The sequence below is a fragment of the Psilocybe cubensis genome, chromosome 4 (assembly GCF_017499595.1).
Source record: "Psilocybe cubensis strain MGC-MH-2018 chromosome 4, whole genome shotgun sequence".
In the NCBI taxonomy this organism is placed as follows: domain Eukaryota; kingdom Fungi; phylum Basidiomycota; class Agaricomycetes; order Agaricales; family Agrocybaceae; genus Psilocybe; species Psilocybe cubensis.
In genome coordinates, this window is record NC_063002.1 from 3708707 (window position 1) to 3731550 (window position 22844).

The 22844-nt window shown below is 46.8% G+C and overlaps 7 protein-coding genes across 7 annotated transcripts; 2 read left to right on the forward strand and 5 right to left on the reverse strand.

Moving 5' to 3' along the window:
* Positions 1–303: 303 nt before the first annotated feature.
* JR316_0005369 (Cytochrome P450 monooxygenase 74) lies at positions 304–2343 on the forward strand (the record flags this gene model as incomplete). The annotated part of the gene is made up of 11 exons (XM_047891129.1): positions 304–502; positions 555–703; positions 759–931; positions 983–1131; positions 1185–1288; positions 1345–1447; positions 1506–1709; positions 1763–1844; positions 1896–2015; positions 2075–2200; positions 2253–2343. 11 exons carry the CDS (start codon positions 304–306, stop codon positions 2341–2343), a joined length of 1500 nt encoding a protein of 499 aa, XP_047750890.1.
* A 1050-nt stretch (positions 2344–3393) lies between these two features.
* JR316_0005370 (Ferric reductase transmembrane component 5) lies at positions 3394–5776 on the reverse strand (the record flags this gene model as incomplete). The annotated part of the gene is made up of 11 exons (XM_047891130.1): positions 3394–3518; positions 3577–3882; positions 3947–4014; positions 4082–4130; positions 4187–4632; positions 4683–4724; positions 4775–4924; positions 4977–5056; positions 5109–5134; positions 5185–5289; positions 5344–5776. 11 exons carry the CDS (start codon positions 5774–5776, stop codon positions 3394–3396), a joined length of 1830 nt encoding a protein of 609 aa, XP_047750891.1.
* Positions 5777–7432: 1656 nt separating this feature from the next.
* Positions 7433–7789, reverse strand: JR316_0005371 (uncharacterized protein; the record flags this gene model as incomplete). Its single annotated transcript, XM_047891131.1, has 3 exons — positions 7433–7464; positions 7521–7533; positions 7616–7789. The coding sequence occupies 3 exons, from the start codon at positions 7787–7789 to the stop codon at positions 7433–7435; spliced, it is 219 nt and encodes a 72-aa protein (XP_047750892.1).
* Positions 7790–8217: 428 nt separating this feature from the next.
* Positions 8218–9171, reverse strand: JR316_0005372 (uncharacterized protein; the record flags this gene model as incomplete). The annotated part of the gene is made up of 1 exon (XM_047891132.1): positions 8218–9171. The coding sequence occupies one exon, from the start codon at positions 9169–9171 to the stop codon at positions 8218–8220; it is 954 nt and encodes a 317-aa protein (XP_047750893.1).
* A 2685-nt stretch (positions 9172–11856) lies between these two features.
* On the forward strand, positions 11857–17191 carry JR316_0005373 (putative AAA domain-containing protein C31G5.19; the record flags this gene model as incomplete). The annotated part of the gene is made up of 10 exons (XM_047891133.1): positions 11857–12903; positions 12983–13127; positions 13188–13259; positions 13326–13499; positions 13565–14058; positions 14136–14268; positions 14333–14545; positions 14598–14752; positions 14814–15347; positions 15404–17191. The coding sequence occupies 10 exons, from the start codon at positions 11857–11859 to the stop codon at positions 17189–17191; spliced, it is 4755 nt and encodes a 1584-aa protein (XP_047750894.1).
* Positions 17192–17694: 503 nt separating this feature from the next.
* JR316_0005374 (uncharacterized protein) lies at positions 17695–19965 on the reverse strand (the record flags this gene model as incomplete). Its single annotated transcript, XM_047891134.1, has 4 exons — positions 17695–18329; positions 18405–18511; positions 19159–19774; positions 19833–19965. 4 exons carry the CDS (start codon positions 19963–19965, stop codon positions 17695–17697), a joined length of 1491 nt encoding a protein of 496 aa, XP_047750895.1.
* A 1620-nt stretch (positions 19966–21585) lies between these two features.
* Positions 21586–22469, reverse strand: JR316_0005375 (uncharacterized protein; the record flags this gene model as incomplete). Its single annotated transcript, XM_047891135.1, has 2 exons — positions 21586–22283; positions 22346–22469. The coding sequence occupies 2 exons, from the start codon at positions 22467–22469 to the stop codon at positions 21586–21588; spliced, it is 822 nt and encodes a 273-aa protein (XP_047750896.1).
* Between the last annotated feature and the right edge of the window lie 375 nt (positions 22470–22844).

The window sequence follows — 22844 nt, forward strand, 5'->3', positions numbered from 1 at the left end:
GGCGCTAACTGCCTTAATGAAAGCGTTAAGGGACGCCGAAGCTTACCTAACCAGATGTTAATCAAAGTCCGACTATTGAGGCGAAGCGGGGAGAGGCGCATACCTCGGTTACCATCGCTTGCATCCTGGTCCTCAACAGACTCCTGACTGTGTTCTGTATCCTACGGCCTAGAATATAGACTCTCTGGCGAAGCGATATAAAAATGTATCCTGACAGCTGGAAAATGCATCCTCATTCCCCACAGCACTCCAACAGTTGCAAAGCAGTCCTACTCCAGTCAACGAAACAGGTTTTCTTTCAGTATGGACTACACCACCTTCCTCACCAGCGTTGTGATTCTGGTGTCGTCATATAGCACCATCAGATTTCTTCAGCATCGCAAACGCTCAAGGAACCACCCTTTCCCTCCTGGTCCTGAAGGTTACCCAATCATCGGAAATGTCCTTTCTCTCTTCCAGGGAGAGCGATGGAAGATCTTCAGTGACTACAAGAAACAATATGGTATGTCCTTTAACTCTTTTAGAAGGATTTTCATCTCACAGTACGCTTTTAGGTGACCTTGTTCGTCTTCACGGATTCGGAACGGACCTCATTGCTTTGAACTCGTTGGATGCTATTGATGATCTTTTGGGCAAAAGGGGACACATCTACTCTCATCGCCCTACTTTCACCGTTGTTGGAGAGATGATGGGTCTTGACCAGGTCAGTCTATTCCTCTTTTCGGATCACAATTATACAATTCTGACATGCCTTACAGAGCACACCCCTCCAATCCTACGGACCCGACTGGCGCATGCACCGCAAGTTGGCCCACAACGTCCTCAGTATCACCGTTGTCAAGCAATACTGCCAGCTCCAAGAAGATTTGGCTGTACTCCTCTGCGACGAATTCATCAAAACTCCCGAGAAATTCTTCTCCTCCACCCGACTGTAAGAGTCAGATCAGCAAGATTAAATACATTTACTAACGAACTACTTTAGCTTCGCCTCTCGTCTCATGCTCACCATCACCTACGGTCTGTCTGCCAAGGATGCCGATAACTTGTACGTCGAACACGCCCACAAGACCATGGCCATGGTTTCCAGGTCCAGTATTCCCGGAGCTTTCATCGCCGATTTCCTTCCCTTCTGTGCGTTTCATTGTTTATTTAATTAGTTTCAATGTTTCTAATATCCCACACAGTGAAGCATGTACCATGGCCATCTTTCCGCAAGGAAGTTGAAGAGGGACGCGATATGATTGATGGCCTCGTCAGACTGCCTTTCGAACACGTCAAGCGTGATATTGTATGTTGTCCCTAACCCAATTCCGAGAGATACGCGTTACTCACTTTTATTTCAAGGCTGCTGGAACCGCCCTCCCATCTCTTACCAAGGATCTCCTCACCACCTCCGACCCCAGCCTTGACCACCACATCAAATGGACCACCGGCTCTATGTACGGCGGTAAGATTATCCCGTCGTATTCTCGCTAGCTTAGTTGCTGAAGTCTCACGATGAATAGCCGGAGGAGAATCCACCTATGCTACCGTTTCGACCTTCATTTTGTGCATGGTTCTGTATCCCGAGGTCCAACGCAAAGCTCAAGAGGAAGTTGATCGCGTCATTGGAAAGGGCCGTCTCCCTCTTATCGAAGATATGCCCGATCTCCCCTACGTCAACGCCATGATCAAGGAGACTATGAGGTGGCACCCAATTGTGCCTTTGAGTGAGACCTTTGGCGAGAAATTTAGATACTCTGGCTGATACTCTGATCGATAGCTTTGGCTCGCCGCGTCGCTGAGGATGATTACTACAAGGGCTTCTTCATTCCTAAGGGAACACTCGTCATTCCTAACGCATGGTTAGTTGATATATCCCGATGATGAGACTTTAGCCTGACCATTATTCCTAGGGCCATCGCTTTGGAGTCAAACCCTAAATATGAACCCAGCGAGTTTATTCCTGAGCGCTTCTTGGACAAGGATGTTAAGGCCACCGACCCCGCTCTTTGGGCTTTCGGCTTCGGAAGGCGGTGAGTACACGCCACACTTCTATCAAAGCCATCTAATCTCACTATTTAACCGTTGTTAGTATCTGCCCTGGCAAGCACTTGGCTGAAAACTCTCTCTTCATCGCCATTTCTATGATCCTTACTGTATTCAACATTTCCAAGGGTGACCACGAAGTCACTGCCGCGTTCGAAGAGGATCTCATCAGGTACGTTTAATCTTTATCTTCTGATTTCCAGAGATTCACACTCCATTTTCAGTTACCCCAAACCCTTCAAGTGCAAGATTGAGCCCCGTTCTGACCTTATCAAGAAGCTCGTCACCACCAGGGCTGCTGAGGTCTACGTTTAAATTCATTGGATGGATATCCAATTCCCCACTTAAAGATTCACGCCCAACAATCACTTCCTTTAATATACTCTCCAAGAACAGGGCCATTAGCCCACATAGATATTTCTATTATCGCATCAGTGTACTATTTAGTATTTGTCACACACTCTCTACCGGTTTACTCAATACAGTATACATTTTTACGTGCATTTTATACTGCTTTTGGATTGGAATGTTTCCCTCTACTTTTGGTATTGTGGCGCACTGCGAAGTCGATCGTCGGTGGTTCTTGCGTGCGTTTCCGCATCGGGAAGGCTTCGTGCATTGACATCATTGTGATCGTTCGAAGTGCACTCCTCGACAACGTGCCACCTTCCGCCCCGAAGATTTCGACATGAATGTTGGATACCATTTTCTTTTAAGCGCCCATCCTTCAGAAGTCGGACTTTGTCTGGCAAAGTAATTAGCTCCAAGTGTCTTTTTTGATGGCATGATGGCGGAAGCCTTAACCAAGTTGACCACTCTTTGAATGCTGGTCTCGCATATATGAAGTTTATTCAATAGTTAGTCAACATTTGTACATATATTGCGTATAATAAGTTTTTCCAACGTGCACAAGAGGTTTTTTCCCATTCTTCAAACAATGAGGGAATCCCCCTGACTTCGAAGCAAAGTCTCTGGCGACGCCAAGTCGATGTTCAGAATGTGGGAAATATGTCACATGATACAAACAGTGCCGGGCTCGGCGCTTTCGGGACTTAGCGTTTAGGATGGGATGGAGGTCAATTTTCAATTTGTGCGACTCAACTACAGAGCAGTAAAGACAAGGCAGAACCGAGATAGATGCAGTGGTGCTATACTTATCTCAAAATTTATGAGATGCTTCAAACATTTGGAACACAAGCTGTCATTTATAACTATAAGAGAAACTTTAAAACATGATTTCTTCTACTACATTTCTAACATTTCTTAGAGTGCTATGTATACCCTACCCAGATCCCTAATACCCAAAACAAAATAAAAAATGTACTTCAAAGTAATAATATCTATGCGTTTGAACAGCGAGTTCAATTAGCTACCAAAGGTTTCAATGTGAAGAGAAACAGATGGTATTCCCTTCAACGCCGCCATCGGGCTTGAAGATCCGGAGCTTAAGGTCCGGCGTACTGATGCGGCCAAGTTAGATGGTCCTGCAACTGTGAAAATTGGTTTTAGATCCTGAAGTTCAGTTCGTAAGCTTGTAATTACACATACCGTTGACCGCAATCTGACCAGGAGACATTTGAATCTCCTCGTTAAGTAAGGCATCCAGGTTGGGCCTTCCATGAAGGATAGTGAAAGAGCGCGAGTATTCAAGGATATCACTCTGCGAAATTTCTTTCTTGAGCGTGGATCCGGAAGACGACAATGATTCGCTGTCAGAGGTCCGGGTCGTGACATTGGAGATCTCTGCGACAACGGCCTTTTTCCCAGTGATGTAGATTCTAGGATCGATAACAAGAGAAGAAGATGTCAATGCCATAGCGTCCGTTAAAGCCCTTGATATCCATCTAAGATGCTCTGAGAAAGAAAGTACAAGCCGTTACTATCTCCGTCAACGTGTAGAAGCTAAAATTAGGCACACCTGTATCACGGATCGCCCAGATGAAGACGATACGTCTAACGGCAGAAGATCCATTTTGGGCGTTGATTCTAGATATAACAGATAGTGTCAAGAAGCAATTAATCATTTCAGATATGAATCAATGACACTACACACCTGGCGAGATTAAGAAGGAGCGGCAGCGTATATGAGATCCCGGATCCTCCTAATTTAGAACTGAGATTACTTTGAGGCCGTAGAAGCAATGATAAAACAGCGTACCCGCGATGAGAACACAAGTTGTAAATCTGCGAAGATCGGGTGGCATTCCATAAGGCCCATCCAACAAGGCCGGGACGCGGTATCCATGATTCTTCCTCGCGAGCTCACGGAGTCTCTTTGTCAAGCCGTCCCTACCACGAATGAGGAAAACGACATCCGTTTCGTCGTTAGTTGATCTTTCTTCAGGGATGCTGGCAATAGTGAAGGGGTGGGCCTCGAATGGGAGATTGCTGACGGAGGGCAGAACTACGTATGCGTGTTGTCCGGGTGTCCATGACATTTCACGGCGCATGGTCAAGCGTATAGTGTCTTCCGAGACGAGTTCAACTAACGCATCTGACGGATGAGAACGGTTCCAGAATCGGCCGTTTAAGACGGTGCGTGAAAATCTCAGAGTCCTGTCGAAACCCCATACGAGGAGACCTGGCCAAATATACCCCCCGAAACTGATTGCGGGTCAGCCAGGCTGAAATTGATGGAGTCCATTGATGCTTACTGTAATTCCCTTGCGTGGTAGTATCCAGCGACGATGAAGATGCTAGAACATCCAGTTAGACACCACGATTATAGGAGTTAAAAAAAACTTACAAGATAAGAATGATGTGCGCAATGAGGAAGAATTCAAAGGCAGCTCGTCTAATTGGGCGAATGGAGAGGATCGTTGCAAGTGTTAGCGCCGTAAGACTTATGGCACCTGATCGCATCCAGTTGTGCGAAAGATCCAGGTTCTTTGGAAGCCTGTGAAAGAATGTCAGTACGTAGATTAAACACGCAAAGAGTGTTAGCTTACTTAGAGTGTATACGGGTTCCTGCGTGAATCCAGAAAAACATGAAGTTCGTTCTTGCCGCAGCGCGATGGAGTACATTGAGCTGATATCGCAGTAAATAAATAGTGATTGTAAGAAATATGAAGAATATTTACCTTTTCATGGCTCACTCCAGTCAACCCTTGTACAGTCATGAGTAAAATCTTAACCAATAGAAATAAATAACTTTACATGAAATCACGTTGTTCTTTCCTGCCAGTGCCACGATTAAAGGAATTTGACTGGACGCGATGAGCGCAGCGCGGTCCTGATACATCATAGGCATGAGGTTACGTGCTTTGGAAAACGATGAGTATTTTGAGATTACTTCAAATTTTGCAGTTCACTTACTGTCCACAAGAAGCCATATGAGCATGGCAACAATATAAACAACAATGAAAATCTGCTCAATGACAGAGACTGTAAAGTCCGAGCCAAACGGTATCCTCCAACGGAAGAAAAATATCTTGAAACCGGATACCACCGCAGTAAGACCTCGTCGAGCCATAGAGGAAGAAACGCGCCGAGCGGGTGCGTTTTTCTCCTGATCATTAATTTTCTCGATAGAAATCTTAGCTTCTGAGCCGGGGTGCGGTTCGGTAATTGGCGTGAACCAGGCCACTAGGCGGCGGATAACATTGACTAGAGTCAAAAAGGCAAGAACGCTGCCCAGGAAAATCCACAATTGCCTAACATGGGCAACCTGCTTGTGATTTCTGATGAGTCGATCAGCAGCTGTGGATGTCGCGCGAGAGCTGAGGATCGGCGCGTCGGTGATAGACATTTTGAGTGGAGATGAGTTGCCTTTGGAGAGGGCCGGAAATGCAGACTTCCAGAGCGAAAAATCGTCTCTCTTTATTGCGTTGCCTAAGGAGACAAAACTCAATCTCGCACCTGTACAACAGGCGGTACGTGTAGAATATTTCTGTCATGAGATGATACATTGGGTCTGTGTTTAATCTGCGTAGGTATACAGTACTGGCAATCCAATACATTCTCTGAGAAAAAAATTCCCAATGAGTTATGCTTCGAGCCGTATTGAGATGATACCTGAGAGTTTGTGTGTGAATACCAGTCCGTTGAGTTGAGCTGAGGGGCTGAGTAGTTCAATTTCAGTTGAATCGAGTGCAGAGTGTTGGCTCGGGGAGGTAGCCGCCACACAGTGATAGGGCGTCGGGGAGCGACAATAACGTTCACTTATTTTGAGCACGTCAAATCCAGTGACTGAGTATGTCAAATCACGATGTATTATTTCTCGTGACTTCAAACCCGAGGCTACGTACTGGCGCAGCTACAGCGATTGGTTTGAGCGCTTCGTATAGATCTCAGGCACAGGAAATGCCCGATCTTTACTACTTTTGGCCATTGATGATGATTTCTGATGTCCTCCGTCATATCTTGCTGGTAGCGCGTGCGAAAGCTTTATGTGTTATCTATATTAACTTTGGGTAGTCTGGGAAAGGCAGTCCCACTTTTATAAAGCGAGAATAACGCGTGTTATTTATAGTAAGAGCACATCTGTTAAGCAGTTTCCTAATAAATGAATTTATAACCCACATAGACAACGAATTGTATTGAACTGAACCTATAAACGAAGCTGGCGTGTGTCCACATAGGATCAGAAACAGGTAAAGAATATTGAGTGAAAGTAAATGGAACCTACCTCAGCCATGTGCGTGCGCAAATTAACGGACTGAGGTACGAAGAGAAAAATCTACAGAAGCCCAGGGAAGCACCCCAAATATCATGTCAAGATTTTTTCGGATTACCCAAAATTGCAATTTTTGTCTGCATTTTGCGTTGTTGAGAGCCCAGGAAGTGCTTCTTTGACCGGGGATTGCGGATTTAAAACCAAAAATAAGTATGATAGGCAGTCAGATGTGCACATTCAACATTGAGGTTGCAATACCATCATTTACAGCATTGATTAATTTAATACGGACATCTAAGCAATTTTATGAATGCGCCAAGAGTTTACAATCCATATATTATCTCAGAGGATTGTGGAAGAGTTGTGTATCGTTTGTAACAAGAATTTGGTTCTGTTAAATGTTTTCAAGTCAGGAGTGAAAAAAATCCCAATTACATGACTGTTCGTTTATTCAAATGTTTTAAATTTATATTTTATTCTCTTGTTGTGGCTAGACATATAATAGAGAGCAATTAAATACTAGAAGTAATTACGTGGAAGGAAGCCAACTTGAAGGAAGGAACTGTCCCCAGAGCAAAGGTCAAAAAATTGATTTATCCACGACACAATATTAGAGGAATACAAGGGATACCCGATTCCATAAAAAGATGAAATAGAGAAACGTGAAGGGTGTAGCAATGAGTCTATATAATATTTCCCGCCGTTGTCTCGTTGTTTGAAGGTGGGCGCTCCCTCGGCTTGTCATCGGCGGCGCGGCGGAGTACGCAAAAACCCGGTGATATCCATCATTTAACCCTCCATTGTTCGTTTCTTACCACTGACTAGCGAGCTCGACTCAGGTCAAGCGAGTGGAAGCGAAGCGTTTGCATTAACGTACCTGCTCTATCGCGCTATGTAATGCTGGCATTAGGAGCGGTTGACCCACATTTAGTCCTCGTCCTGGTGTGCAACTGGCGACATGCGTCTGATTACCTCGCCTTTGTATGATTTCACATCTACCTGGAGGAACGCTTTGCTCCGACGACTTCGACCGCCTTGTGGCGCAAGGATAAGGATGACACGTCCACCTTTAACCTTATCGTAGAACGTGAGCTGACGATACCCTTGGCACTGAACCTCTGATGAATGACGAAACACACCGGGCATCGTCCGTTCGTTGCCGTATGGCGGTTATTGTTGATTATTTTTGATAATGCAGTGGAGAGAGAGCAAGGAATCCAAACGTCGCGACAACAAGGTTACCCAATGGTTCCTGCATGCGGGAGTGATCGGCCAATTCTGCTCCACAAAAGGTTCACATATTGGAAAGGCTGCACTGTCTCCGAGTCACTGTCATGATGTGAGTGCCCCTTGGACTCAACATTGGCGTTGGATATGGATCATACACTAACTCAAGCTTTAAGGCCTTTGCATATACAGATTCGGTTGATGCACAGAATGTAGCTTGATCCGTCGGATTGAGCCAGCATCGAGCGAGACATGACGGTGATCATACGGACAAGGTGGGGCAGCGATAATTGCGTTACAAAAAATTCGTTTGGTTTTACAGAGGCAAGACAGAGGAAACAGGCATCTCATGTGTTGGAATCAAGGATGCGAACTTCCAGATCATCACCAAGACCGTACATCTTCTGCCATGACCCATCTTCCACCCAATTAAAAAGACAGCTGCCTGCGCCATTTTGGGCACCAAACATGTTAACCTCGAGTGCCTCCACCACCCATTCTCCCATGTCATCCGTGGAACAGTGAAGATCGATCGTATACCCCGACTCAGGCAGTAAATTTCCCTCCTTTGCCTTCTCTCTAAAGGCTTCATGACATTCCAGCATTTTGCGGACGACCAGTCCCAATTCCTCCTCTGGCATGTCCGCCCACTTCCCCGAGGTCGAGTATTCGCTGATGGCACGGACTTGCCCAGAAGGCGGTACGAACATTCTAAACTCATTCGCCGTGCTAATATCTTCCCTCCATGGTAAGAAATGCAGCACATCCGTCGCTCCAGGCACACTGCTCGACTGCTTCAAATAGTCATACGCCCTGCGACTCGTGCATATGCTCTCGAGCACCTCTCGTGCGCTTGTGAACGGTCCTACACCACCGCGTCCGTTCTTTGGTGAACCGGTGTCCATCCTCGCAAACCACTGGCGTCGGCCGTCAAAGCATCCTGGTACGCCGCGGGTGATGCGCCGGGCAAGCAGCTCGAGGTCGACGTCGTGCACCTCGGAGACGCGCCGGTCGTGTGTGCTAAGCGAGACGTGGGCGATGCGCGCGAGGAGCTGGCAGTCTTCATGTGAGAGCGGGTAGGCATGGTGCTCTGGTGGATTCGCGCGCAAGCTGTGGATGATTGGGACGAAGATGGAATAGAGCTTTGAGCGCAGGATCGTTTCGAGATCGGACGCGGTCCGTTCGGGTTCAAGAGCTTTGAGTGCTTCTGGCAGCTCAGCGTATTCATGGTAGGTTGTATTGAAGCGATCTGGCTCTTTCTCAATTGCAGAAGACGGTATTTTCTTGAAGATTATCTGCATGGCGGTGTCTTTGGCTATCTAATGAGGAAATTCTCATTTTGCTTGAGTTGCAGGAAGACACGTACTGGTAGACAAAGAGGTAGAGAAAAGGAGGCAATTCTGCTGTTGTTGACCGGGACCATTTAGCTCGGCCCCTGGTCCCTGGCGGGTCCGAAATCGTGTCGGAGTCAGATCTATTGCTTCCGAGACGCGTTCCCGTTCGCGACGCGTCGTGGTGCGACGTTACGAGTCCCTCCTTTAGGAGGATTGCTTTTATTACTTGCTAGGATTCGTTGACACGACTGGGCCTTGCTGGAGGAGCGGGCATCTGACTGGCTTTAAATTTCAATCAGATCATATTGCACAGTTGCACGGTAAATCGAAATCAATACTTGGATATATACACTCTTCCTTCCCTACATCAGATCCATGTCAACATACAGCATGATCCTAGGATCTTTGAAGGAATGCACCGCCAAAGTGGTGGTCAATGTGTTGATGCGCAAGGCATGCCGGTGCCACTGTGCTCGGACATCACCAATAATAGTTGGCCAAAGGGCTTATTTGGCGATCCTTGGCTTTTGATCCCAACATTTGGTTTTCAGTCCTGGATAGTTCTCAGCAAGGTTGCAGCAAGGTTACGAGTACTCCCTCCAGCCACGATTTTGAAAGCTTTTATCATCCGGCGATCAATCGGCACGTTTTGAGCGGAGATCCAATTCTCCATTGTCCCTGACTCCCTGTTTCTTTGAGCAAAACGTACTGTCAATGAAACGTTCAATGAGCCGGATATATATTGTCTTTATGTCTATCATCTATCTTCAAGCTTCATCAGCTGTCAAAAGCCTCACACTTGTGGCTTTTTGCAGGGAATGAAATGCTTCTTGAGCCGGCAATAACTCGGAAAAAATGTCGGAATTCTAAATGCCTTCCCACCCATGAAAATTTATTTGAATTCAAATTCACTACGTGCAGGGTTAAATAATTTGTCGCGATTTATGTGAAATTTATTTCCGGTTACCTTCCAAATATAGTAATTAATTCAATATATCCTTCACGTATTTAGCCAAAACGCAAATAAGTTTTCCGTATTTTGCCATAAATTATTTAACACTGCATGTGGTGAAAGATTGCTCGTCGCTTTAGCATTGATAGGCCTGTATATTTTACGTAGTTGCCTACAACAGTCAATGACTATTCATCACTGTAGATGGTGTACTTATTTCTGCAGGCCTCCAGCAATTCAATAGTTGTTCATCACTCTAGCATAACTTTGCATAACTTGCATTAATAGCCCCTACTTAAGCTGTGTCGGACTCACAATACAGCTCGGATTCGCGAAATTGATGCTGCATTCATTATTTGAGTCCAATCCAGTCAGATAGAATTATCACTATCGCATCAAGATTTTAAATACAAGACTCACTTCCATGAAAGGCCGATATCTTGAAAAAGTAGAATCCAATGTAGGATATTCTCCTACATTTTGAATAGAAGTAGAACTTCGAAGTTAACCTATGCATCAACTACAGATCAAGGTGTCAGAGAATAACGCTAAAACTGTAAGTAATGTTTGTATATTAAAAGTTCTTCCAGTTAAACAAAAAGACACGTTGCACCTTTATTATCAAGATAGGTGTAAGCAACACATACATTAAAATGTCGCAATGCAACTGAAACTGGTCTTACTGAACAGGGCCCTTACACGGCGGGATATTCAGAATATAGAATTCCCACAAAGTAGGTAATCAAATGTTACAACATACTTGAAATATATTGGACCACCCGTCTTTCACATTTGTTTGAAATATAATGCTGGCAAATATTTTAAGTTTCTTACCACATACAAAGGTGCTTTATATTTCAAATTGAAAGGAACATCATATCAGTAAAATGGCAGGTATTTACTGATATGAGGTTCCTTTCAATTTAAAATATAAAGCACCTTTGTATGTGATAAGAAACTTGATATATTTGATAGCATTATATTCCAAATGAATGTGAACACGGACGGCCCCAATATATTTTCAGTATGTTGCAACATTTGATTACCTACTTCGTGGGAACACTATTTTCTGAATATCCCGACGTGTTATCTGTTTTCGGTGCTCGCTGACTTGGTCCATCGGTCCATGGACAAGATTAGATCAATATTACCTCGTGGGAGTGATAGTATGTCACATGTGTCACACTGCCCCGCGGAATCACTCAGGTCATCAGCAAAATCGTCGAAAAAGTGAAATGGCAAAGCTCGCAGATTCGATTCTTTTCCTCGAACATCCACGTCCCAAACACCCCGAAATCCAAGTTCCTTCCACATAGCGCATCCGGGGCTCTTTATTGCGTTTTTTCAGCGATTTTTTGCGAGATTTTCATCATCCGAACCTGTTTCCGCACGAATTCCCCAAAATCCGTGAGATATGGAGAATCTGCGCTGGCGACGAAATGGGGGGGAGGAGGTAGGTTTCGGGGTGTGGAAGCGGGAGGATGGTGGGGGTGGTTCAAAATCAAACAAGGACAAACAAACACCGCCACCGAGGGAACAATGGGCTCGGGACTCTCAGCCATACCAATAATTTCCTGATACCGACGACCGTCCCAGAGCTCCGCACGGACGCCGACGACGAACAGCGATATAATTGTGCTCTGAATAGCCTATACAGAGGACAGTCACTCTGACAGGGGGGTCCGCGTGCCCACCTTTTCATGTTGGACGAATCGCCACCGACAAATTTGTCCGCCCACACCAGCCCAATTTCTCCAGACCAGCCAGTACCACCCCCGAATCCTGCCACAGGAAAGCTCTTCCTCAAAATATCCCACGACAAAATCATGAATCTTCGTCCTCGACGTTCTTCCAGCTATGCCTCTGGCTCAGAGTATCACGTCAGCGAAAAATCTGTCAACATGGATGATGCAGGCGACGATGATCAGCCCGAGGAACCAGCGCCTGAACCCGAAAAGATGGTGACTCGACATGGGAGGAAAACCCTCAAAGTTACATACGCCGAGAGCAGCGAGAACGACGGGGAAGACGAAGACGAAGAGGCTATTCCACCAGCTTCCGACCTCTTTGACGTTGACGATAACAAAGTGCGGAGAGTGACTAGACAGACTGCTCGAAGGAATGTGATTCGCGACGAGGATGACGAGGATGAGTCCCCGCCGAATCACGGGAGGAAGAAGAAAGAATCTGATCTCGACGGGTTTATCGTACAGGACGAGGATGACGGGTTCACTGGGCCCGCCACCCGCAGTAGACTTTCTCGCACCAGATCGGGGAATGCACCTCCCCCTTTGACACAGAAGGAGAAGGAGGCCAAAGAAAGACAGAAACAGCGAGCACAGCGATCACAAAGATTAACTCGCAGGGCAGCTTCTCGAGCAGAACAAAAGTCTGAGCAGGATTTCGAGCCAGATCATAGTTCCTCGCCTGGGTCTGCTGATGCGGACGGCTCTATCGACGACGTTGCTCAGTCCTCCGACTTGGAGATGGAACCCGAGCCAGAACCCGAACCCGACCCGGAAGACGAGGGAGATGGCAAGCCGTATGCTCTCAGACGCAGGAAGGACATCAACTACGCCATCCCGCCACCTCTCGAAGATTTGGTCAAACCCCCTCCACGTCAGGGAGGAGGCAAAAATGGAAGGAGTTCCGGTGGCGGTGGGAAAGGGAGACCACGCCTTGGATGGAGTGCCAGTGGTAAAGAGCTCACGAAGTGGATGGATGGGCCAGGGCGCGGGGATGATTCTGTGAGTCCTTTTGCTACTCCTTTTCCATCATTTCTCCATTTTTGCTTGCTTTCTTATGTGATTATCTCCACATCACCAGGACTCTGATTACCCAACAAGGACACCGAGGAAACCATTTGGTGGCATTGCACCTTTTGGAGCTGGCGCTGTAGCAGGCGGTGGTATGATTGGTGACCTCGCTGCAGGAGGAACACCTTCAAATCTGGGGAAAATTGGCGACTCTGGTAATGCTTTATTCTGATCAGGGGTGGCAAATTGAAATTTATGGTTATTTTCGGACACAGCCCTTGCGGACGCCGATCCACTAGGCGTTAACCAAAACGTCACTTTCGATGAAGTTGGCGGGTTAGACGATCGTACGTCATTTCAAAAAAGTATCGGTTTAAATTAGGCAGCCTTCTAAAATCGTATCTTTATTTTAGATATTCATGCTCTCAAGGAAATGACCTTGCTTCCTTTGTTATATCCAGAGGTTTTCCAGAGGTTCAATGTTACGCCTCCTCGCGGCGTTTTGTTCCATGGTCCTCCAGGAACAGGTAAGACGCTCCTCGCACGAGCACTTGCTGCAAGCTGTAGAACAGGCGGCCGCCAGATCTGTACGTTACCCTCTCCAAACCTTAATTCATCTCCCGGACAACATCAACTAATGAACGTTCAATAGCCTTCTTCATGCGAAAGGGAGCCGACTGTCTCTCCAAATGGGTCGGAGAGGCCGAGCGGCAGCTGCGTCTGCTCTTCGAAGAAGCGCGCAACTCGCAGCCGTCCATCATCTTCTTCGACGAGATTGACGGTCTCGCGCCCGTGCGCTCGTCGAAGCAGGATCAAATCCATGCGTCGATCGTCAGCACGCTGTTGGCGCTGATGGACGGTATGGACGGGCGTGGTCAGGTCGTCGTCATTGGTGCGACGAATCGTCCGGACGCGGTGGATTCGGCGCTGAGGAGGCCCGGGAGGTTCGATAGGGAGTTTTATTTTGGGCTGCCGACGCTTGATGCGCGGGAGAAGATCTTGACTATTATGACAAGGAAGTGGGAGGGGTGGGGTATCAATGAAGAGGAGATGGGCCCAGAGGCAGAAGAGAAAAAGAGGGAAGTGAAGGAAAAGATTAGAGGATTGGCCAAGTTGACCAAAGGGTATGGGGGTGCTGATTTGAGGGTGGGTTTTTCTTTTCTTTTTTCCTAAAATAGTTTTGGGATTTGCAGTGCTGATCTTTCTTTGATGTGGATTTGCAGGCCCTGTGCACTGAAGCTGCGCTGAATGCGATTCAGAGAAGATATCCGCAAGTCTACAAGAGTAATAATCGTCTGCTTTTAAAACCCGAGACGATTGGTGTTGGTCTGCGCGATTTTATGATTTCGATAAAGAGTAATTATCCACCCTCCTCATCCACTTTCTTTTGTCGCTGACCGCGTACCTGTCTCGTTTGCAGAGCTTGTCCCATCATCTGCTCGATCGTCTTCATCAGCTGCGTCACCGCTGCCGGTGCAATTTGTACCTCTGCTGGATGGCACTCTGCAAAAGGTTAAAGATGTTATACAGCGCGTTATGCCTGTGGAGAAGAAGCTCAGTGCATTGGAAGAAGCTGAGTTTGAGGATGAGGGTGGAGAAGAGGGTGCATTGGAGAAAGAAATGTTATCTCAAGGTATGTTTATCTAATTTGGGCGGTTCGCATACTTATACCTCCGCCTCATTAGCCATGCAAACGTTACGTATATACCGACCACGAGTGGTCATCCATGGTCCTGTTGGAATGGGACAAGGATATATTGGTGCAGCTGTCCTTCATCACCTGGAAGGCTACCATGTACAGAGCCTGGAACTTGGAACGTTGATGAGCGATTCTACCAGGGTATGTTTCATTATTACATATATACTATTTTAGGTCCATCATCTTATCATTTGTGGTTTAGACTGTCGAAGCTGCCATCGTGCAGCTTTTCGTCGAGGCTAAACGGAACCAACCGTCTGTTATCTATATACCCTCGTTAGTAGGGTGGTGTGCTGCTGTATCGGAGACCTCCCGATCGACTGTGCGCGCCATGCTTGATACCCTCGCCCCGACGGATCCCATTCTCCTCCTAGCCGTTGTCGACGGCCGATTTTCTGATCTGCCCAAGGATGTGCGCGCCTGGTTTGGGCCGACAAAAGATAACCGTGTGGCACTCACAATGCCGTCCGCTGACGAACGGGAGGCCTTCTTCGAAGGGCTTCTGGCAGATATCCAACGGCCGCCAAATAGATTCGCAGATGGGATGGAACGGAAGAAGAGGAAGCTGGAAGAGCTGGAAGAGGCGCCGCCAGTGGAACCTCGGAAGCCGACGCCGGCGGAGTTGGCGTTGCAGGAAGAGAGTGATATGAAGATTTTGACGTTGCTCAAGTATCGGTTGGGACCTATTTTGACTGAGCTCAGGAGGAAGTTTAAGAGGTTTACGAAAAAAGCTTCGGTTCGTTGAACTCTTTAAAAATTTTCTTGCGCTTTTCTTTATCTTTTTTTTTGCAGGAGGAATACGGCTTTGACCCAACAGACGACCGCAAAGTTTATCTGGAGCCAATCACTGTGCCTGTTGAGGTGTCTCGAGACCGAGGAATCAATGGGGTCATCGATATCACTGGCGAACAAGGTGATCAACCTTTCATGGACAATGACCGGATGGAGGGTATTGCAGATACGCAACAGCAAGTATTGCAACAAGCCAAATTCCTATACAACACCGATTTGGACAGGATGATGACTGATCTGTACAAAGGCTACTACCTGACCCCCCAGGACTTCCTCGACGAGGTTGGGAAGATGGTGCATAACGCAAACATGTACGAGCAGATTGATGTGGATCGGTTGCATAAAGCACAGGCGATGTTTACGGCTGCCGAGGTCAGCATCCAGGAGTTTGATCCGCAGCTCAGGCAGGAGTGTGAGCGGATGGCGGGGAGGGAGCGGCAGCGGCGCGAGGAGCACAAGCGGGAGAAGGAGAAGGAGAAAGGCAAGGATAAGGAGGTGAATGGGCATGGACCGCCTGCGGGTGCGAGGAGGAGTGCTAGGAATAATGGACTGGAGCCCGAGCATTCTATCACCGATCCTGTAAAGCTGGAGCGGCGATTGAAGAGGCAGAGGGGCGAGGAGAGCAGTGGTGCTGACTCGCATGGATCGGAGGGCGAGACGGCGAATGGGATGGTCAATAATGTTAATGCTAACAACGTCAATGGCGAGCGGGACGCGAAGAGGTCAAGGATTATAGATGATCAGGATGACGATCGCGACCCGTTGGATACCCTTGGTTCGTCGAGGCCTGGCTCTGAACTGCGTCCGCATCAAGTCCGTTTCGCTCAGACTGAACCCATCGAACCCATGAGACCCCTTTTGCCCGAATCGAATGGCTACAATTTTAACTCATATCAACAACTCCCTATGAACTCGCACCCTTCATTGCCCCCGCTCAACCATGTTAACCATGTCAATCATATTCAGTATCCACAACCTTATTCGCCCCAATATCCCCAGCATCACCAAGTGGATATGAACATGAACATGAATATTGACATGACTCCAAGAAGACAAGGTGGCTTCGACCCGTCGCTGCTCAACCCAGCACCACAAGATGTCTACGGCATCCATGGACATTCTGGACACTTCTCTTCAAGGCCGAATGACATGCCTCTCTTCCCTCGTGATGAAAACGATGTTTTCTCAACACCAAGCAATCAATCGATGTCACATTTATCAATACCCAATTCATCGATGTCGAACTCCTCGATGCAGAATCTTTCGGTGCCGAATCCGTCGCTGTCGAATCAGCCTCAATATCCATTTTCACTTACACAAATGCTCCAGGAAGCCAGTCTACCGCAAGAGTCTCAACTTCCACCGACGCAGCTGCAACCGCCACACCAGCGTGTTGCATCACGCAGTCCAGCACCATCTATGCAGGTGTCATATTCTGCAGGGTCGGAAAGGGTGTCAACTCCAACACCCATCCCAGTCGCGTCGTCTTCGGCGCGTTTGTTGACACCAGAACCCCCTAAGCCTGAGCCGATGGTTATCGAACGGACACCTACGCCTCTGCCCGAATTCCATGTCTCGTCCTCATTGTTGTCCGACCTTCGCAGGTTGCTCAAGGAAAGCACAACGGACCTGAATATCGAGCAGCTTGAACAGCTTCGTGCCACTTCTCTTGGGACTGTGTGGCGGCATCGTAAGGAGTGGGTGCGGGATGGGTTGGTCGAGCAATTGCTCAAGGATGTGAAGGATTTCATCGCTGATGTTAGGGAAGACAGTGACCTTGACGATTGATCTCATTTCTTCGTACCTTTGCCTTTGCTTTGCGGATTCATATTTTCATGAATTCGCATCCCATATTATTCGCCTTTCCTCACTTTTTCCCATCTATTGTGTTTACCTAGTCCCAACATTATTGCGTGTACAATGACTCGAACCTCTCCAACATCTAAAACTTAATCACTTGTAAATTGTCAGCTCCTTTCTCTCTTGTTTTTGTCTTTCTCCTTTTTTCAATTCTTAAATTCTATTTTAGAATTCTTCGTGTATTTTTTTGAAGGTTGTGTAATGATCATTGCTTTGCTCTGCTCTTCCTTGCTTGTTCAATCTTTCATCGTGTAATGTTCAATGTTCAATGGTTGACTTCAAAACGTTTTTGTTTGGCAGCGTAGTTTGGGACTACGTAGGACATGATAACTTGGTGAATCCCATCAAGACAAGGACATAAGATTGCTACGTACGACACTGGGGTTTGAGCTCCAATGTGAAATGAGAGCCTGTAGGGTAAAGAAAGTCAGTCAAACGTTTGTTGTGGCCTCTGGGTAGGCCGTCTGTAACATGTACACCGATTTCTTGATCTCCCAAAGGAAGGCATAGTAGACACCTGAAGAAGTTCTTAATGACTCCCTCATGCTATTTTGTTCGAGCCCTAGTTTGGCCTGGTATACGTTCTTCAAGATTTTGTGAAGCGAATTGATCAAGGATCCAAGAATTTCGTCTGCACCGAGGTCCTTGAGCTGGAAGGCATTGAATGGTCCACAAGTGCCACTAAAACCGTCTTTCAAAAGTATATGCTCCTTCAATAGGGCCGCGTCGCGCGAATAAGGATTAGCAGACAGAGAGGCTAAAAGTCGCGGAAGATCTTTGAGGGGCTTTCGGATACCAGGGCTCACGAAGGCAAACGAAAGCCAGGTAATCACATAGTAAAAGGACTCCAGGTCGTCCAGATAGTCAGGCTCGAAGTTGAAATGCCTTTCAATGATGCTTTTCGAAACGATGTTGACTGATTGAAACATAGGGTCGGGGTCTACTCGAGACGCGTCGCCTAGAAAACCTCGTCGATTAGAACAGGGAGATGGGGCGCCAATGAATATAGTCTCCAGGTTTACGTTCCCATGGATATCTCCTGTTTCAAGAAAGTATTTCTGATGCCCTGATAGAGCCGTGAAAGGTAAAATATCTTGAAGTCAGTGACGCTTCCGACTGGAGGACACGATGACCGATGTACCTTCTATGGCATCGTGAATTGCTAGTAGAAATTCGGTGATGGTTTTATATGACTCGATGGGACGTGGATGCCTCGAGTTTGAGGGTTCACGACTGTTGGGAGTCTGGCTATGCAAACCCATATTTAAACCGAAGCAAGTTGTGTAGATGATAAAAGGTTTGATCACTAGGGGATGTGAAGCCGGGTTGGCCTATTATATAGCCTTAGAGGGTCGGCACTTTTATTCTAGTGAAGGTGAGATTCAGCCGCATGTACATAAATTTTGCTTTCCAAATGAAGATAAGGGAAGTCCAGGTTTATTGAGTGCCACGTAAAAACACCCACGCATTGTCCTCGGATTAAAGACGCAGAGACAGATCTAATATCACAACACAACACAAGATCACACTATCAACGACCCGTATAATAACCGATAAAATTCGGCGCTTTTTAGTAGTACGAGACTTTCGAAGATTTCCGCCGGCAAGATGTGCTGTTAAACCACGGTTTTCAACAGTTTGTAGTGTATGGGTCAAATTTAAAAATAAATCAACTTTCTGTCAACAGGCGCAGCGCGCCATAGGACACGCGTACTCTTAATTAGTCACGAGATCGCGTTTTAAGCGGTAAAGTGGCATTATGGGGTAGAGAGGATACAGGATCGTACATAAATAGAGAATGGATATTCTGAGGCTAACGCTATATGACAGACAATAAAGAAATACGCTGGGACAAACATACATGAAAATGAGACCTTGGCCTTAGACCCCACTACCAGGCCCCTGAATATTCCCTTGCAACCACTTTAGTCTTCTCGATCGCTATCTTCAAGAAATGCAAGTATTTGTCGTAGAAATTCAACACAGAGTAGAATTCCAAATGGTCGAGATTTCCCTTGGACTTTTCGATATACTTAAGCTTTAACAAGGTGTGGAGAGATCGCAGTAAGTTGTAAAAGATTTTGACGTATTTCTTGCCGCCAACGCAAGTTTTTGTTGCCTTGAAGTATTCCGAGAAACCTGACCCTTCAAGCATAATCCGTTTTTCTAAAACGGACTGATGACTTTCAGGGAAAGCCGCCCAGGCAGCTAACTTCGGAGGATATGATGCGCGAGCTAATTGTATGCCTCCATCGGTGTAGGTCATGGCCAGCCATGCGATGAGATAGTAGAAGGACTCCAAGTCGTCAACGTAGTCCAAACGAGCGGTTGGTTTCTCCTTTAAAACCGTCTCAGAGAGTCTGTTGACTGATTGAAACAATTTCTGTTGGACATTTGATTCCATTAATATACCCATTTTATTTGAGCAGACCGAGGACGTTCCAAGCCAAACGGTATACGAGTTGATGTTCCCATGAGGAATTCCTGTATGAATGTACTGAGAGCCATGACCTACAACAATTGTTGTCGTATATTAAAAATTTTCATTTTTAAAGAATTGATCACATACTTTCAACGGCGTCATGGATAGCCATAAGAAATTCGGCGGGAGATTGGAATAACTCAATTGCTCTGGGAGAAGGGCGCTGATTCAGAGTCGCCAGAGTGCGACAATTTGGTACGTATCCATCTAGGTGTGCCATTGGTAAATGGTAGTGGTATGAGGTAAAAGTTAGAAAAGCGAGAAGCATACGGTGGCCTTTATATTTCCTGGACACCGGAAGCTGCCAGAATCAGCTTCGAAAGAGATACCAAAAATTGCCAGAGTGACCCAGGTCATTGGCCATGACTGGGCCATAGAATTCAACAGGTACACGTTACCTGTAAGGAAGTGGAACAGTATGGAATTTTCCTTTGAGCCGTTTGTAAACCAAACATCTGCACAATGCCACAAAACCTATATGTCCAATGGATACCTTTAAACATAGAACAAAGAAAATCCTTTTTTCTCTTCGCAACAAACAATTTGCAGCCTAATGAATATAATATCAATGCAGTCGCGTATCTAGGAAAACACAGACCTTTTCCATCACAGGAATGAACGCAATGCACTACTTATAAGACCATGAAATAACAGATACTATCTAAACTCAAGATACATTCCCACGGAAGAATTAAGGGATCCGAAAACATTGACAAAGGGCAGTCGAACTGGAGCGAACCGTCCATAGTGGCTCAAATGGGGTTACTCAAGTTGTCGTAACTCATTGGCCGAATAGACGCCGAAGCTGTCACTTAACACAACTTTCGCACGACTGGTTCACGAACTATTGGCATGATGACTGAGTGCAAGAAACTTAACTGACGGTTCCGGTGAGCATAATGAGTGCGCAATGTCCATGCTATCCATATGTGGCTATGCCCACTAAGACCTATACATGGGGATTGCCAAACGGCAGGAAATCCTATTGCTAATCTTTGGTGGTGTTGGGCATGCATCACATGAAATCATGGGATGAAAAAAATGCGAACTAAGAAGGCCATATCCCAAGCCAAGCGGAGTAGCCCATCACCGACTCTTGTAATGATTACTCAATCACCAGGACTACTATTTACCTCCACTTTTGGAAGGTGCCTTAAAATGCCATTGTCTTCCTCCGTCACGAGAACATGGATGGCCCCGCCTCTGTTTCCTGTGTTACGGGAGAACTTCGTACAGCACATGCTACACTTTGATAAGGTTCCTCGCTCACAGCCACAAATTAAACTTTAACGACCATGGAGCGAAGGTGGAGCTCGGGCACTTGTGGCCTTTGTGGTTGGCTATTCAAACGGAAAACTTGTTTAAACGCGCGCCGTTCTGTGCCACAGAGAATGTTGGTGAAGGGCCCGTATTGGACGCGCAAAACTGTGTTCGTGAGCCCTGCCCGCCCGTGGCACTGTTCAATAGGCGCCCCGACGCCGCAGCTGTGACATTGACGGTGATTTCCGTGGATTGCCGACGCCTGCCGACGTCCCATTCGGGAAGATGCCACAAGCGCGGTAAGATTTAGGGGTGGCGAAGAGAGAATGTCTGAAAAACTAACGCAGACAACTGTGTGCTTCTTTAAACCTCTTCCAGATCTTATTTTCTCACATGGCTACCATGGCATATTATATAACACCTTTATAACGATGCAATGCTACAGAACAGGCGGTAAACAAACAAAACACAGTACATAGACTACATGACGATAACTTTTGTATGAGAAAGCAGGAAAATCAAAACAGATAGTGAAAGGACTGAAAAGATAGCATAATAGCAAATCGGCGCGCAATTGACTTCAAGTCTCAGTGAACAACTTATCCCACCACATTTCTCCTCCTTCCCCATCCTCCCCGTGAGCTTCCATCCCGGGCGCAGGTTCAACGCTGGTCGACATTGCATATGCTGCGCGCCTCAAGTAATCCAAAATTGTTGCGTAGACCTTCTTAGGAGACGCTAACTTCCCCGTGTACGTCTGAGTGCGTACATCCCAGTTCGCCCACTTTTCGGCATACAGATGCCTCAAAACAAGATGAATAAGGCCCAGCAGGGCCTCAAAAATCACACAGGCGGGGAGGCCCGGCACATCAAATAACGCAGTTCCAGGGACACGACAGTCAAAACCGTCGCTGCGCAGGAGCGTCTCCTTGTTCAAGGCAGCTTCCCTGGTGTCCGGTTCGGCGGCCCAGCAGGCGAGGACTCGCGGGAAGCGTTTTGTGGGGATAATTTTCCCGGGAGCTTTGTAGGCCATGGAAACCCAAGCGATGATGTAGTAGAAGGACTCGAGGTCATCGATGTAGTCTTGTGGAAGACTTTTGCGTGTGGGGATCGTGTTTTGAGAGAGGATGTTTGCTGATTGGAAGAGGGGGTTGAATACGGGGCTGTCAATGAGAAAACCCTTTCTGGTCGGGTCGCCGGATGGTGCGCCAATGCAGACCGTGTGGGTAGTGATGTTTCCGTGAATGTTTCCGGTCGACATGAAGTGGATTCCATGAGCTATGAGAGGACGTCGCGTCAATATCACTAAATTATTAAATAGTAGTGGCATGGAAGGGTACCTTCAACCGCGTCGTGTATGCCATTCAAGAATTCTAAAGGGTTTCTGAATTCATCGATCCTACGAGGTCTAGGAATGCATACTACAGAGCGTGTAGTGGAGAGATATCCACGAAGACGAGACATAACTGTAGTGATGCGAAAATGAAGTAGAAGAGATAGTGGTTGTTGTTGTAGAGGTCGTGGTGGGGTCTTGGTGTTAACGCATCGAGTTTATATGCCCACGAATGTGATGGGTCGTAGAAAGAAAATACTACCGTGTTAGGTAGTACACTGTAGAGCATTTTGGGAAGTAAATCCGTGGTCCAAACGCAGCTCCCGAATTTCATCCCGGCATTCTGCGTACGATCTTCTGCACGCGGAAGGACTCAGCACGAAGTTTGATACCCAGATGAAACGCGATCCTGAGAATATGGAGGTCTACACAGTGCAACCTTTGAACCTTGACTATGGTAGTCATTCCCAAAGGTGCTAGAGCCTTTTGGTGCCCTCCTCTTTCGC